The sequence below is a fragment of the Anabrus simplex genome, chromosome 4 (assembly GCF_040414725.1).
Source record: "Anabrus simplex isolate iqAnaSimp1 chromosome 4, ASM4041472v1, whole genome shotgun sequence".
Classification (NCBI taxonomy): Eukaryota; Metazoa; Arthropoda; class Insecta; order Orthoptera; family Tettigoniidae; genus Anabrus; species Anabrus simplex.
Window position 1 is genome coordinate 294,839,946 of NC_090268.1, and position 17,264 is coordinate 294,857,209.

General features: G+C 36.4%; 1 protein-coding gene across 3 annotated transcripts in view; it reads left to right on the forward strand.

Annotated features, from left to right (window-relative positions):
* Liprin-gamma (liprin protein kazrin) overlaps positions 1-17,264 on the forward strand; it is a 468,379-nt gene that overhangs the window by 399,352 nt on the left and 51,763 nt on the right. For all 3 annotated transcript variants that reach the window (XM_067146080.2, XM_068227243.1, XM_068227244.1), the window contains one exon: positions 6,249-6,438. In XM_067146080.2, coding sequence (XP_067002181.2) covers positions 6,249-6,438 — 190 coding nt within the window. The remainder of the gene's footprint in view (positions 1-6,248; positions 6,439-17,264) is intronic.

Below are 17,264 nucleotides of genomic sequence, written 5' to 3' on the forward strand. Positions count from 1 at the left end.
TTTTCTTTCAGTTTACCCCGCAAGTAAAAATCACACACTGTTAGATCTGGAGAACAAGGGAGAAATAGACCAGCACTGATCACTCTGTCTGCAAACACTTCCAAGATTGTGTAAGAAGGGAATCTTCTGCTGTACGAGCATGGACTGAATTCTATTGAAACCACCCATTTGATATTTCCTCTTCCGTTAACTGATGGAAGAACAGCATCAAAATGTCATCTTGGAGCCCCTCTGCATTTACTGTTGTCTCGAAAAATATAGGTCCAGTTATTCATCTTGCACTAATAGCACACCAAACACCAATCTTCCTATCATAATGAGGGACTTCATAAAACACATTAGGATTTTCTGCATACCAATAGTGAGAGTTGTAACTGTTAACACAACCAGTAAGATGAAACCAGAACTTTTACATACGAAAATACGGTGTTGCAATGATAACTCTCGCCATGGCAACTGATGGTTACCAGGTTGAACACGTGCAGAATGCTTGCAAAGTCAAGCGCCTCCCATACTGTTATTTACATAACAGAGAGTAAAAACTCTGCTTCAACGGTCTTTTTATATGAGAGACCCTGTACATATATACATAGGGAAAAATTCTATACATTACCGTAGTCAGTTTAGCAAAGCAAGGGAGTTATGAACAGATGTGATTTTGTCAACTTAATAATATGAATGATGAAATAATTCTAATATTCTTTTAAATTCGAAGACATACTAATTTTTTCTCTAAAAGAGACATACAAATATCAACATTTTTATTCACAAAATTTAAGAAAATTTCTATAGTGAATACCTCCTCTAAAGAAATACATCACTCTATGCATTGCTCTATCAGTGCCTCAGAGTGAAAGAACTTTCATCTTGCTGTAAACCCTTACTATAAGCGAAAATTAGCTCAAATCACTCTAGTTGTTAATGGTTGGTTGAAGGAGGCTTATAGCTAGGTCATTGGCCAGATCACACTAGTAATGGTCAAATTAATTTATTCAGTCACAATATATAGAAATACCATAAATTGACTGTAATTTTTAAAGTTTCTCATTGTTGATACCTGTTACGTAGTGATGACGACAAATGAAATAAATTGTACCAACTCCACTTCATTTTGCAAAGGACAGCCGATCAAATTTAGTTGAAAGCAGTCCATAGTTGATTTACTGTCAAGAATACAGGAAACACATCTTATAATTATTTGAAAATCAGTTTATTAGTAAGGAAAAGACATACCAATGCTAACAATTCAGATACATTTTAAGGTAAATAACCTACTAGGTGAAAATCTATCATGAAAATTTACTAGGTGAAGAATCTATTGTGAAAATTCAAAAATGCTTTAGCTATTGGTATATCGTGGCAAATTAATGATTTTTATTGTCAGTACTATCACTTATGCTCCGGGACAACCTAATAGAACTCAACTTTTCTGAATCATTTTAAAATTAAATATCTTTGAATCACTGCTATTTACTCCACATGTATACGCTCTTTTGGTGTAAACAACGGAGCAGAATTTTCCTCACACAATCTCTTTACTGCATATTTCCACAGAGAAAATTTAGTGCTGAAATTGAAACAGTCTGATATTCTCTGCTACACAGCATGATAGTTGCAAGGTATGTGTGTTTGTGCATAGAGGGAATTTTGTTACTAAGAATTTTATTTTCATTGAGAATTTATATGATGTAGACAATGAGTAATAGATATAGGACTCTTGTTACCCTTTATCATGTTCAATTGGATTTGTGTAAGTTGCTGCTTTCTGGTAGACCTAATCACTACCTATCTGTACACATTGTACATGAATGGCTGTCACAATTAATTTCATTCTTTTCTCATTATCAATTTAACAACAGATCAAAGAAGAGATTGAGTCGTTCTCATTTGTAAAAAAATGGTTGGCCGTAAGGTTTACTTTTATGTAGTCATGTTACGTGTTTGGTAAATAATATTTGTATAGTTGATACATCCTATTTGATAGCTATCAATTGTAAGCATATTTCCATGAATATTGTATATTGCCAGAATCAACCAATCAATCAATTAAAATGTAAAATTGTGAATAATCAGATGGAATATTATTGTATATATTATGATAAAATCCTCATAGTAAGCAAATCATTAGTTTTTTTTACTGTACTTTACAGGTCCCTCAAAAGCGCAGTGTTGTTTGAAATGTAATTCATCACAGTAGATTACTAATTGTTATTATTCACGGTATTATAATAATTATCTATAAGACAAGAATATACTAACATAATATAACACTTCCATAAACTAAATCAAAATACACAATTGACTTAGATCCTTGCACCTCAATCTGTAGCCATTTTATATGTTCAGCAATTCAGCACATTTCTGTTCACTTCAGTGTTTGCAATGATGCACTAGAATTTTGATTTAGCATTGCACTCTATTTTAATTTTAGCTTTTATGTGCAATGACAAGATATTTTATGTTTTCATAGTATATGTTTGTCTGTCTATGATAAGAAAATAGAAATTTTAGAAACAGAGAGAGACTTCCTGTTTAAAAACAGTCATATCCAGAATCACATTTATAAAACAACCCTTAAGTTCTAAATTTTCCTCATTGAAAATGATCACCTCTCTTAAAATTTAATATGAGCTGATTAAGCTCAGAGAGAACACCTCTATCAGTGTGTTTACCTGCAATGTGTGTATATAAATCCTGATTATCAAGCTGAAGAAGAGTAAGGACAGCAACATCATAGAAAAATATAAATAAATTTAAATAATATAGTTCATTACATGAATAGTACAAGCATTTTTAGCACTTTATTATCATTGATTACCCAGCATTACAAAAATATTTTTTTGGGTAGCAACTGTAGTTTCTATTTTTTATTTTATTTTTGTCTTATTAATAAAATACAAATATATCTTGAATAAAATTCACTTATAATTTTTTTGTGTCCACTTCTTTTAATTTCAAGGCACAATCATAATTTAAACAAATTTACTTTTGAAACACAGAAATATGTAAATTTAAAAATAACAGTCTTGGACATAAACATAAAGTTTGTTAAGAGTAATTGCCATTTTCTTTACTTTCTAGACATAAGCAATCAAGAAATAACATTTATTACCCAACGACAAAAATGGTGTTGCATAGTGTTTAAAAAAAAATACACCGAATGGTGGAGAAAACAGAGTAGTCTCTTTTTGATTTCTTTGGATTTCTTCTTTCTTGATAGGACAAATTTATCTTAATCTAGGTTGTATTTCAATAATTAGTTCTTAATGGAATGGCTATTAGTGAAGTCTATGAGTCAGCATTTCTGAATGTTTAAAAATTACTCTCCTTATTCAAGATAATCATAAAGCATGGAATTTGCATCTCAGTTGTGGGATACCACTTCAGTTTTACACCTTTGCTGAGGCTAATTAAAAGGAGTTAAGTTCAGTTAAGAATTTGAATAAACATTAGTATTATTAAATATGGGAGTTACAATTATATTGTTTCTTAGTAAACGGACGGTATTTGTGAACACTCTCTCATCATGTAAAACAGGAATCCACATAATTTCATTTTTAACTTCATGTAAATTGCTCGCAAAAGAGACCAATTAAAGTATAATGGATAATATGTAATCCTCTCGAATACATACTTCAGGGACCCAGAACTTTCATTGTTTTAATATTTCAGGACTGTGTTAGGAGTGAAAGGAATAATAATAATAATAATAATAATAATAATAATAATAATAATAATAATAATAATAATAATAATAATAATAATAATAATAATAATAATGATAATAATAATTAATAATAATGTTTCAGCTACAGTGTGCAGGCACTTTATTTTTTTGTAATACCATCTAGAACACCAGAGATAACAGGCTCAGAATAGAAAGCCGAGAATAATGGCCAAGAGGATCTATCGTGCCAATCACATGACACCTTGTAATCTGCAGGCCTTCAGGCTGAGCAGCGGTCGCTTGGTAGATCATGGTCCTTCGGAGCTGTTCCACCATGGAGTGTGGTTTGATCTAGACTGCCTGCATATCAATTTTCAATGTTCCATTTAACTTACCAGATGGTAGAGAAACCAGAAATCTGTTGAATGACATATTGCGGAGTTCTAATTAATTTTGTCAGATTAACACTGAATGAGTCGCCAGAGATCTGGTACATGCTGACACTATATGACATGGAATGCCAAATACATCTCAATGAAAGCAGTAAGAAGATAATCATCTATGATTATTGACAGAAACTGTTTTCAAACTCTGGATTCTGCATAGATTTCTAAAGAATATCTGTTCCCTTTGCACAGTCTTAGTGTTCTGATCATGATACATATTCTTTGCAGTTGATCAGTGGTTCACATTATTCTTCAAGTAAATTGGTTATAAAGAATGATGGGGTTCGAATGTAAGCTCTCGGTTACGTGACTGAAACTATGCAGGCAACTTGCTCGTCTGGTAAAAGTTTGTCCTGTTTAAAATTAATTTCATACTAATCTCTGTTTTCATCTATTAAGTTACAGGTGCACCCTGTTAATCTCATGAGATTGAAGGCAATCATCATTCATCATCATCATTATGATCATGTTAAATAACGAAGGTTCAAACTATGATTACTGGAAAAGAAGATCCTTGAGTTGTTCTCACCCATTTCCAAGTAAATGGTGTTGCTGTACCTCATGAAAATGTTTACGACTGGTTTCACTTCACTTTACAAAGGAAATTTATATATCCTCCTATTCAATACATATACATCTCCATCATTAGATGGAGTAATAATAATCAAACATTTTTCAACTCATTTGAGCCATCTTCAGTGAAAAACAGGTTAATGTTTTTTACATAATTAATGCTAAAAAATGTGTTAAAACGTAATGAAGGAAAGAATGAAAAACAAAAGAGACATAATGGAATTCTAATATTTTGTAATGGTTTCACTTCAGATGTCAAGCAAATTCTTAAATTAATTCAAACGTATGTAGATATCAGGTAACAACTAAGATTGTTTTTAAAGTGGCTATACGTTGCACCGATACAGATAGGTCTTATGGCAACTATGGGACAGGAAAGGGCTAGGAGTGGGAAGGAAGTGGCTGTGTCCTTAATTAAGGTACAGCCCCAGCATTTTCCTGGTGTGAAAATGAGAAACCACAGAAAACCATTTTCAGGGCTGCCGACAGTGGGGTTCGAACCAACCAGCTCCCGAATGCAAGCTCACAGCTGCGTGGCCCTAACCACATGGCCAACTCGCTCGGTCCCTAAGACTATTTACTGCCCAGTTAGATAATTATTATGAGTTTCTTAATATGTGTTCATTCTTAGGGTTCCAATAGCATATGCTTCGGTGATTCCCTTGATGTTTCAATATTAAGGCATAAATTGCTCACGAAAAAAAGACCATTAGTGTGTAACAATGTAAAATTCTCCAAAATAAATAGTTCAGAAACCTACAACTTCCATGGTTTTAATATTGCAGGACTATGTTGGAGTGAAAGGGGTAATAATAATAATAATAATAATAATAATAATAATAATAATAATAATAATAATAATAATCTGATGAATTGAATGCTAACTCCACATATTTCACTCATTTCTTTATCACAATCCTCTTCCTCCTAGATAGTTAGTTTAGCATACACTTTAAACTACAAGTGGTGAAGAAATGACTCTGTTTTTGATACATACAAAAAATATTTAAAACCCTACCAGGAAGAAGTATGTCATGAGCTGGCTGAAACTAACAAAAAACTTCTAAAAACTAAGTAGAACTTCAATCTATCAATATTCAAGAAAAGGCAAATAATGATATACAATATTAATCACTGATAGGCTAAACACCATGATTTTGCCTATTAAATGACAGTTAAAGTACACTGTGGGGCAGTGCGCATTAAATGTGCAATCAAGTAAGCATACTAGCTAGAAACTAATCAAACATGTTAACATTTATATCATATTGATTGCTCTAAAACGGTACCTCATTTCTGTTAAATTCGGGAACTATGATATCGTTACTATTCACCATTTCCCTTAATAAGTAAATATATTAGGAAGTTACAAAAATTGATTTTAAAAATATGTATAAAATATATCGATTACCATTATGAAATAGGGAATATTTAATATTTGTGTTATTTAAATATAAATTATTTTTAAACTATTGAAATGATGACTCATTGGCTATGTGTACCCTAGGTTTCGCTTCTTATATTTTTATTTAGTTTCCCTTTTCTGTTTGTTCATGTCTCAGAGCTGCATTTGATCACTTTGTGCGAGTAAGCAAGTCGGAGCGTAGGCGTGCAGAGAAGTTGGTTGGTGGGGGAAGTCTGGGGCGAAGCTTCTCTCGCTCTTACGCGGGCGGTTTGGCCGAGCGTTCCTCGCCAGGGGCCGAACGTCCCGCGCCCGAGCAAGAGAAGGAACGCCGTCGTGCTAGTCTCAGAGTAAGCCAACTGCATTATATTTCACGTCTTGCTTGCAGGTTTTTGAAGTAGTAGTCAGGAAACTACTCAAAAATTACTTTAACAATGGAAAATGGCACTAACAATCTAAGAGAGCTCTCTGTAACTGGTTCAGGTGACAGTAAAACATTAAATACAGTACTCTGTAGCTTGAATAGCAAATGTGATGGAAAAGTAATATTAAAATCTAGGAATTAGATTATGTCACTTAATAATGGTGAAATAACCACTGCAGCATTCTTCACACATTCACTCATATTACCTTTGCAAAACTCTTTATCTGAGCTTTCCCTCCAAAAACTATGAGCATTTTATTGTTAGTTTTCATTGTACAGATTTGCTCTATATTTTCAAGAAAACAATACTTTAGTTAATATTAAAAAGGATATGGCTAAATTTATATTTGTAATGAATCATCATTAGTGTATTTGATTCATTGGCTAGATCAAAAAAATTGTAGAAGAACATCAGATATACAATTGTTTTAGTTATCATCAAAGATGAGGTCAAAATGCGAATATTGAATTACCATATTTAATGTTGCTGTAAAATTTGAAATTTTAGGATGTTTGAGAATGTTATCGGGAGTAATATTTTGAAAGTTAATTGAAAACTTTATGGAAATAGACGGTATGTTAACTATTTTTTTTATATCTGATTAGTAAGAAAAGTACTGCTTCATTGCAATTAGCAGTAGTTACAAACCAACTTATCCATCTTCAGTTCTGTATTTTCTTGTTCTACTGTCAGCAGTTCTGGGTAGTGAGCTTACTCAACATTAGAACTATTTTTTTTTTTCATTTTATGTTCTTTTTTCTTATTTTTCATCATACTACTTTGTACCAGAAACTCTTATCACTACTTTTATTTTATTCTTGGAAATCATATTTACTTGAACTCGTTAATGAGTAATCATTGAATTGTTACATGTTTGTTGCATAAAATAAATGAAATAGAGTCTGAAAGAAAAAGCCAGAACCTACCACCCTTGTTTATATTATTATAAGCCGTTATAAAAATTTATAAAAAATATATCTAAATTCATCATCATCTAAATAAATTTTGAGGAATATGTTCAACTTTATAATGACTAGAATTCAGATTTCTGGTATAAAGATTGAGGCAAGTTCTTAGCATGGCAATATTTAAGTTAGCATGTATAGTGTTTAATGTAGCATGATGTAAATTAGTGCTGCCATTTATTTCACCCATATTGTTTCTTAATAGACCAAATATACTGAATTGTGTGTATTAATGGCAAAGTGTACATACAGTATTTCATTGGACAGAGAACAACAAAAAAATACTTTCCATACTTCACAAGATTCTCTAAAAATCATGTCAAAGACAATAGTGAATGACATGGAAATTATATTTCTTGGATAGACAGCAACCTAAGTCACTTAGATTTAGTCATTTCTTGAGGTATTTTGTCTTGGTTTCACAGCTATTTGAAAACCTTAGTTTCAGCATTTAAAGGAGAAGTGGAGCTAAGTGACGGCTGTCGACCTCAGGTCGACACACAAGTGGAAAGGGTTAAATTATTGCAAAGAAATTGGAAATTTATTGAACATCTCCGCTGATAAGTTATTCCAATCCCTAACTCCCCTTCCTATAAATGAATATTTGCCCCAATTTGTCCTCTTGAACTCCAACTTTAACTTCATATTGTGATCTTTCCTACTTTTTAAAACACCACTCACACTTATTCGTCTACTGATGTCATTCCACGCCATCTCTCCACTGAAAGCTCGGAACATACCACTTATAATACCAATATAAATGGTCCGTTATTGGACATCATAAATTTTCCAGCTAACTCATTCCTGCTTGCCAGAGTTTCGTCCCAATGTGCTATGTTGGGCTCATCAGTTGGTACTTAGCACACCCACCAATACACATGGCTAGTGCATACCGTGGAGGCCACTGCGTAGGCTACTTGGAGCCACTGGCAGTGCCAATGCACTATGATAAACTTTGTCTCATCACCAAAAATTGATGCCCGCTTGGCCATCAGATGATATAGATTCCCATAGGGAACCTGAAATATTTTTCCCAAATGAGTAAATTTACAATACCAATATTAATGGTCTGTTATTGGACATTATAAATTTTCCAGCTAACTCATTCCTGCTTACCAGAGTTTCGCCCCCATGTGCTAAGTTGGGCTCATCAGTAGGTACTTGGCACACCCACCAAGATGCATGGCTAGTGCATATCGTGAAGGCCACTGCGTAGGCTACTTGGAGCCACTGGCATTGCCAATGCACTATGAGAGACTTTGTCTCGTCACCAAAAATTGATGCTTGCTTGGCCATCAGATGATATAGATTGCAATAGGGAACCTGAAATACCTTAATTAAGGCTACAGCTGCTTCCTTCCAACTCCTAACCCTTTCCTATCCCGTTGTCGCCATAAGCCACTAGCAAAAAAAAAAAATCCTAACTTAATTTTGTGACCCCTCACACAGGCAGGAACCAATTCACATGTGAGATGCCACCCTTATAACTACTGACTGGCTGTGCCGTACTCCCTGGTGAGGAAAAAAGCAACCACCCTCCCTGGAACGACACGTCCGGCCCTTCATTACACTAACACTACCCATTCATCTCTCTCTTATACATCTACTTTAACTCACACGCACACTTATTTACTCAAGACCTGCCCTTCTATATTCAATCCTCTTAGAATCAACATTTCATCCTCAGCAGTGCACTGCTTTCCAGATCCGCTGACTTAAAATTTCGTCATCCGCAGCGCATGTACTTAATTCTTATTACCTATCATCTTGATCACCTACTGACTTAATAGTTCATAATATCGCGTATGCACTGATCTACTTCCAGATAAATTCCAGTTCACTTGCGAGTCAACAGTTGAGTCATGTTTTTCATTATCTAACTTGCTTACCACTACTATTTTAATTATACATCCATGTTTTGTCATATCAATATTAACATGCCCTATCTTTATCACTTAAACCTTCCAAATTTACAATATCTTACCACTTCCCCAATCTTAATTATCTTACCTTATCTATGGCGCGACATCCCGTTTTCGGGTCATGGCCTCCCCGGTTGCTCTCCGCCAAACTTGTCGATCTTGCGCAGCAGCTCTCCAATTCCGTATCTTGAGGATGTGTGGTGCGTCCTGATGTACACCATCTTCCCATCTGTTACATGGCCTTCCCACAGGCCTTCCTCCTCCAAAGTCTCCTAAGAATATGTTCTTTGGGAGTCGGTGTTCTTCCATCCTAATTAGATGACCTGCCCATTTAAGTCTCTTAATTTGAATGGCATGCGACAGGGGTGCCTCCCCATACAGGGAATATAGTTCATTGTTATATCTAATTCTCCTTTCCCCTTGTACGCATATGGGTCCATAAATTCTCATCAGGATTTTCCTTTCAAAGGAATTTATCTTCTCCACGGCTTTCTTTGGGAGGGTGCTTGTATCACTTCCATACATCACTATACTGCGAAGTATGCTCTATTGGCAGCTTGAATTCTTGCCTGTATTTGTACCATTTCCTCGTTGTTGGTTAGATGTACGCCAAGATATTTAAACTCATCCACCACCTCCACTTTGGATCCTTCAGGGACAAGTTGGTCATTTGTATACTTCCTTCTCCGAGCCTGCATCATTACCTTAGTCTTTTGTTCATTGATCTTAAGTCTAATCTCTTTTCCTTCTCTACTCAAGTCTCCAAATGCTTCTTTAATTGTCCTTGTTGTTCTTCTCATCAAATTAATGTCATCAGCATATCCAACTAGTTGAGCTGTTTTTTATAGAAGTGTTCCACTGGTGTCCACCCTTAACTTTCTAATCACTGATTCTAGTGCCAGGTTAAATAGAATTGGTGCTAAGCCATCTCCTTGCTTCAATCCCTGATTCACTTCGAAGAAGCTGCCTACTTAAGTCTGAATTTTCACTCCCACCATCGTATTTGTCATAGTTAATTCCACTAGTCACACCAGCTTTTCTGGTATCTTGCACTCTCTTAATATCTCCATTATTTCATCCCTGCCAATAGAGTTGTATGCTTGTTGAAAGTCGATAAACATCTGTACCACATCTATGCCCTGTTCCCAACACTTGTTTCACAGTAAATATCTGATCAATAGTTCCAAAGCTCTATCTATATTGTTTTCCTCCAACGCAACCTCCCACCCATACCTTACTAATTGTAACTCCTCTTTTATTATTGTGTCCAATTCCCATTTTGCTTTCTCTATTTATATTTAATATACCCTCTCTCCAGTTCATCACTCTTCTTTAACTCTCTCTTCTTGTCCCGCCCTACCCTTCTTTTTATCAACACCCACAGTGGAAAGCAATGTGATTCAACCCAATCTCTTACCTCCATCCTTACGATTTCCTCTAACATATTTTCTCAGCTTATTACTATATCAATCACGCTTCCTCCCTATTCTGCAACATAAGTCAGCTTCCCATTCCTGTCACCCTCTTTCCAACCATTTGGAATATATAAATTTCCTGCTGCACACATTTCTAAAAGTTTATCTCCATAACTGTTTATGACTGTATTTTCATTCTTCTACTTTTCCTCATTACCCTTCTGTCTTCTTTACTGTACACTGGACTCTGCTCCCCTATTCTCACATTCTGGTCCCCAAATAACAACATACCATTTTCTTCTTCTTCTTCAAACTTCCCCCTTATCGTACTAATTTCCAGCAATAACTCCTCATATAACATTTTTATTTGTGTATAACAAACTCCTAGGGTGGCAATATGCAAATGCTTAACTTACCTTTTTAACCCTCCTATCTTCCCTCCCCACATTAAATCTAATCCAGATCACTTCCTGCATCTCTGTCTCAGTATCCTCTACTAGTCCACAAATTTCTTCCTTTATTAGAACCACTATTCCTCCTGGTGTTCTCCCCTTATTCTGCTCCTTTCTTTTGGATTTATACTAAACCATAAACCCTTCCCATGTTATCTCCTTCCCTATTTCAAGCCATGTCTCCACGAGTGCCACAATATCGTAATCTTCCACTACTTCTTTAACCTTTTTATTACCTAATTTGCCTAACAGCCCCTCAATATTCACAAACCCTATTTTCCGATTTTGTTATAACTTACCCTGCCTCCCTTCCAGATTTCCTCCCCTATTCTTGCTTCTTGTTACCATAGCCCTCTCACTTTCTGACTCCATTTCTCCCTTTCTTAAAATTTTTTGTCGCTCTCTTCCCTCTTTATCCTCCAAACCACTGGGCGAGTTGGCCGTGTAGTTGGAGTCGCGCAGTTGTGAGCTTGCATCCGGGAGATAGTGGGTTCGAATCCCACTGTCAGCAGCCCTGAAGATGGTTTTCCGTGGTTTCCCATTTTCACAACCTTAATTTAAGGCCACGGCTGCTTCCTTCCCACTCCTGCGCATCCCCTATCCCATCATCGCCATAAGACCTATCTGTGTCGGTGCGACGTAAAGCAAATTAAAAAAAAAAAAACAGGAAAAAATCCTCCAAACCTTTATACCTTTTACCCCACAAGTCTTTTAGACTCATACTTCTTCCTTTGCCCATAGCTCCTTTTCCTTTCTGTTTGTCACGCATATCAGCACCTTTATTGTTCACTAGTCCACAGCACTCTGCTCTTAAAGATTCTGAAGACTCTCCCTTGCTCACCAATTCCCAACTCCCTTTTTCCACATCCACACTGTGCTGCCCACTGCCTCCTGGGTTGCACTCCTCACTTACCTCCAGTCGTTCCATAATTCGCTTTGCGTCCTTCCTTCCATCTTGCCTTGCCATCACTTCCTCCTCCGTTCTGGCATAATTGTCCATCGCTTTCAGTTTTGACACCGGCCACTCTCGAAACCATCTTCCATTTGACACCACTAGCCGCTACCCCCTTGTGTGAGCCTTCAGCCCTTGGTGGCTCGCCCTCCATAGATGCCGCTTCAAAGTTTTCATATTTTCACTTCCTTCTTTACCCATATCTCTCTTTACCCAGATTTTGTGTCCTTGTAAATTGCTGGCGTTCCTTAACACTATTTCTGCCATAAAAGAAGATAGTAACTTTACTTTAATTGGTCTGCGACCTTTAGCATTACCCACTCTTTCCACATCGTCTATATCCACTTCACTAAAGTTTATTTTCATCTTGTTCTGGATGACCTCCACCACCTTACAAATTATGTCCACTCTGCCTTCCTTCTCATCTTCCTGAACACATATACAAATATGGATTTCTTCATCCTCTCCTGCTTGCATACTACTACTTCTTCTTTCTTCAACTCCTCCTCTTCTAGATTTTTTACTTTCCCTCTTAACAGCTCTACTTCTTTCTCGTTGCTACACGTTTTGTTCATTGTTTCTTCTGTCTTTGCTTCCAGCCATTTCTTCATATTCCCTATCTCCTTTGATTGCTCTTTCATCATTTCCTTCATCTGGTCCCAAGGGCAGGTTTCTTGTATAACTTCCCTCACTGTCTCCTTAACAGAGGTGCCAACTATTACGGATTGTCCGTAATTATTACAGATTTCACCTCACGATTATGGAATTACGGCCAAAGGGGAAATCATTATGGAAAAGCTGACATTACCATAGAAAAATAATTTTCTATGGAAAAAAAGAAAAGGAAAAATGTTAAGTCCTTTCAAGCCTTTCTCTTAAATCATCCTCGTTTCAATGCTTGTGAGTTGGCAACAATACTTATTCGATCGTGACTTCCTTTTGCTACCCATAAGCATTGTAAAATTCATTGTGATTAAAGGAGCTCAGGTGCTGCTCTTCTCCACTATAAATCCTTCAGTAATGTTGTATTTGCTGTCTTAAGTGTACCTGACAGTTGACAAAAAGATTGAGAAAGAACTGAGGTCTATATTTAGCACATCTGCACTGGAATCACTTATGGTTCAGAAGATGAAAATGTCATCACAGTGGGAAGGATATTTCAAGGAAAACTACACTGAAAAGCAGCTGCTGCATGAGAAACAAGCTACAGTACAAGGAATATTTAATCACAGAACTAATAGGTTGTGTGTAAATGTTATTGTGTAATATGATATACTTTCGAATAGATTGCTAGAGGGAAGGGCAAAAGGGGTGTCATTATCGAGAAGGAAGGAGCATGCTTTGGACTTCACTCGAAAATTTTCTCGGGGGTGGAGGGCGATCAACTGATAATCCACTTCTAAGGTTGGCATCTCTGCCTTAATTGCTGCCAAGTCTTCCCAGCTGAAATTGCCACTGGCATTCGGGCCGGGGTTTATTTCCACCCCCACCCCCAATGACCAGAAGCACAGCTTTCACTGCTACCACCAGTACCGCCTCACCCATCTTTCCCAGCTCTTCTTTTCTCTTCAAACCATTCTTAGAATTCTTCCCCTGCTTCCACTGCCACCTCCCAATTGCGGCCTGGTACTGTTCAACCCCCACCATATTTCATGGCACGCACTGCACAACACGTCTTGTCTCGCCGCTTGCTCAAGCTAGACTGGCTGGGAATAGTATTCATTTCTGCTGGTTTGGGGAGTAGCATGCAGAACTTGAAACAGCTTGCGAGTTGCATTAGCTTTCTCAGTGTTCAGTCACAACTGCTAACCATTTACACTGTCAGTTTGTCATCTGATTTTATAGTTACATTTGAGAGAGGTATGAGATTTTAATCTGCAACAAAATGCTTGCACTAACTACTGTACTTCCAACAAAGTTCAAACTTTTAAACTGTAATAAAAGTCAGAGAGATTCAGCCAATACAAGGAATTACATAGCATGTAATGGAGAACAATTATTGTGTTTTAATTTGGATTGTAGTTCATATCTTTATCTTTCTCTAACTGTTAGGTTCTTCATTCTGTCAAAAACATTTCCTTTTAAGGAAGTGTCCACAGTTCATTTGTGCAACTTGCTGTTTCCACAGTAGTAATTTTGTTTTAAATGCTACAACACTATCACAAAGATCAGTAATAAGTTCATTTCTCCCTTGCAAAGATGTGTTCAAAGTATTTAAATGATTACTTAAATCAGCTAAGAAAGCAATACCCTGTATCCACTGTGCATCATAAAGCTCCTTTATTTTTCTTCCAACTGCATGAAATGATTTATTTCCTGTCAGAGGCAAAAACAAGCATTGCAACACTGTACTGCAGCTAAGCCAACATACTTTGGTAAAATGAAGTATGTCACCATTGTCTCTTCCCACATCTCCGAGAAACGTCTTAAATTGTCAGTAATTCAGTGTGTATAACCTCATGAAGTTAACAGTTTTCACAACCATTTCCATCACACTGTACAATCTAACAGTCTTCACCCAAAGATTTTTTCTTTGAACAAGACATTTCAATACAAAAATTTCTTCCTCGACACGTTCACTTTTAACCTTCTGCTACAGCCGCGTAACTACTCCTGCTTTAGGGCCAGTCATGGCAGTGACAGATGACAGTTTTACCCAATGAAGCCTTCTGTTTTTGATCACATCTTCCAAGTACCCAATTATGTTTTCAGCTGTTGTGGCTCTATGCAAAAGAACCAAATTAAGCAGTTCTTCAGTTATGTTCAGTTGTGAATTGAACCACGAACAAATGCCGCTGACTAGGAGGTATAACCAAAATCTGTGCTCTTGTCCAAAGCCACAGAGTAGAAAACAAAATGTTTCATTTGCTCCAATAATTGCTCCTCCACATTTTTCCCCAACTGTTCAATGTACCAAGCAATAGTTGGTCTTGAAAGGCAAACAATTCTGAACTTACACATTTCTGAAGGTAATAAAATTCTTGATGCCATTAATAAACACTTTTTTTTATAATCATTTCCACATTTAAATGGACACACATCTCTCACCAGTTTTACCACAATGATCATTGACCTTGTGGAAAGTCTCACTTCTATGGAAGTCTACTTCCTTCTGTACAAAGAAACGATAACACAAAATATAAGAGGTCATGTAAATTTCATATAAGGGAAGCATTCTTAGTAGCTTTCAAACCTAGGAAATAAGGCAAATATCAAATATCTGACATGTGAAAGAGATGAAGTACAGTGTACTGGAAAACAGTGCCTTAAGGTCCTCTTAATCTTCCATAACATTTCTGTAGCAAGTTTTAGATCATCCACTTTCGTTTGTCTCTCTTGACCAGTGAGACTGATATATTCTTGATGGCAAAGTATGAAGTGGCACTCCACATACTACTAATATAACTTGGTGACATATTAAGCACTATGGACCTTCGATGAATGAACAAAAAATATTTGTCTCCCATTGTTTGTTAAAATATGATGGATCTAATGATTTTTGTTTCCTGGGTCTCAAGTCTCCAGATTCAGATGCCATTGTTTTTAATCAGTTTCAAAGTAAGTACTCTTCTCAAATACTGCCTATAATGGTCAGTGTGCCATGAGTGTCAAAGTATGACAGGAATAAGTATATTGCAGCTGACTTGTGGCAGAATACTGTACTGAGCAATGAACTGTGCACATTGCCAGATGCACTGCGACAAGAGGAGAGGAAATGTGTGACTAACAATGGGCCTCTGCATGAACCTTGGTCCAAATCCTTGAGTTTGACCACTTCTAGGCTAAAGCACAACAGAGAAAACAAACTTATATTGATACAAAATGAGAATACGGTAAATAATAAAAAGAAAATGTATAAAATTAACTTAAGCCATCATGGTAGAAGCATTTTGCTCTGGTATTCATGTTCTCCTGTTGATTACATTTAAATTGTATATAATGAGAGAGAAAGGATTCAGAAAGTAGAGAAATTCAAATATCTGGGAGAGTGGATAGGCAATAACCTGTCAGAAAGAGAGGCACTGTTTTCGAGAATCAACAGGATGAACTAGGCATATAAACTAACTATGAACATTTACAACAAGAAGATGATCTCAATCAGTGAAATGAAATGGCATATGGCTTTTAGTGCAGAGAGTGTCCGAGGACATGTTCGGCTCTCCAGATGCAGATCTTTCAATTTGACGCTCGTAAGCGACCTGCATGTCATGGTGAGGATGAAATGATGATGAAGACAACACATACACCCAGCCCCGTGCCAGCGAAATTAACCAGTGATGGTTAAAATTCCCGACCCTGCCATATGCAGCTGAATGTTTGAGCCTGATGAAAACAGGATTGGTCAGGAAGTTGGAACTGGTGGAGAGAAAGATTCTGAGGAAGATACTGGGACCTCAAAGAACAGAGGATGGATCATACAGAAAGGAAGGAAACCAAGAATTATATCTCAAGATGTTCAGATACCATCCGGACATATCTATAGAATGAACCCGAGAAGACTGATCAATCAGATAAGATTTTTTGAGATCAGGAAAACTATGATGCGCTGGTATCAGAGGTGAAGAAGGAAGTGGAAGACACGGGAATACAGGGAATGGAAATCAGCAACAGGGATGCTTACAAGTCGAGGTTCAAGGCAACCAAGAGGTTTCAAGAAAAAGTAAAATCCTGTATGCAAGCGCCGTGGACAGAAGAAAGGAGGAAATTGCAGAGTGAAAGGGTGAAGGAGTACTGACCAAGGATTAAAGCCCAGAAACAGATGAATCTGAATTCGAATTAACATAGTCCATAGTTGGCCAAAATGAAAGAAGAAATATCTTTCAGCATCTACAATCTTGGTAGGACCCAAAATACATTGCAGAGGTGCTTAGGCGAACTCTGAATATCCGAGATTAACAGAAACAACATGTCCAGGCTGTCTTTGGTTTAAATTCCCTGAAGAAAAATTTGAAAATTTCATCATTCACATTTATATCACATTTTAATACCATTTCACATTTTGAGTAAATTTTGCGCTTCAAAAGACATTTAGAATTGGTTTACAG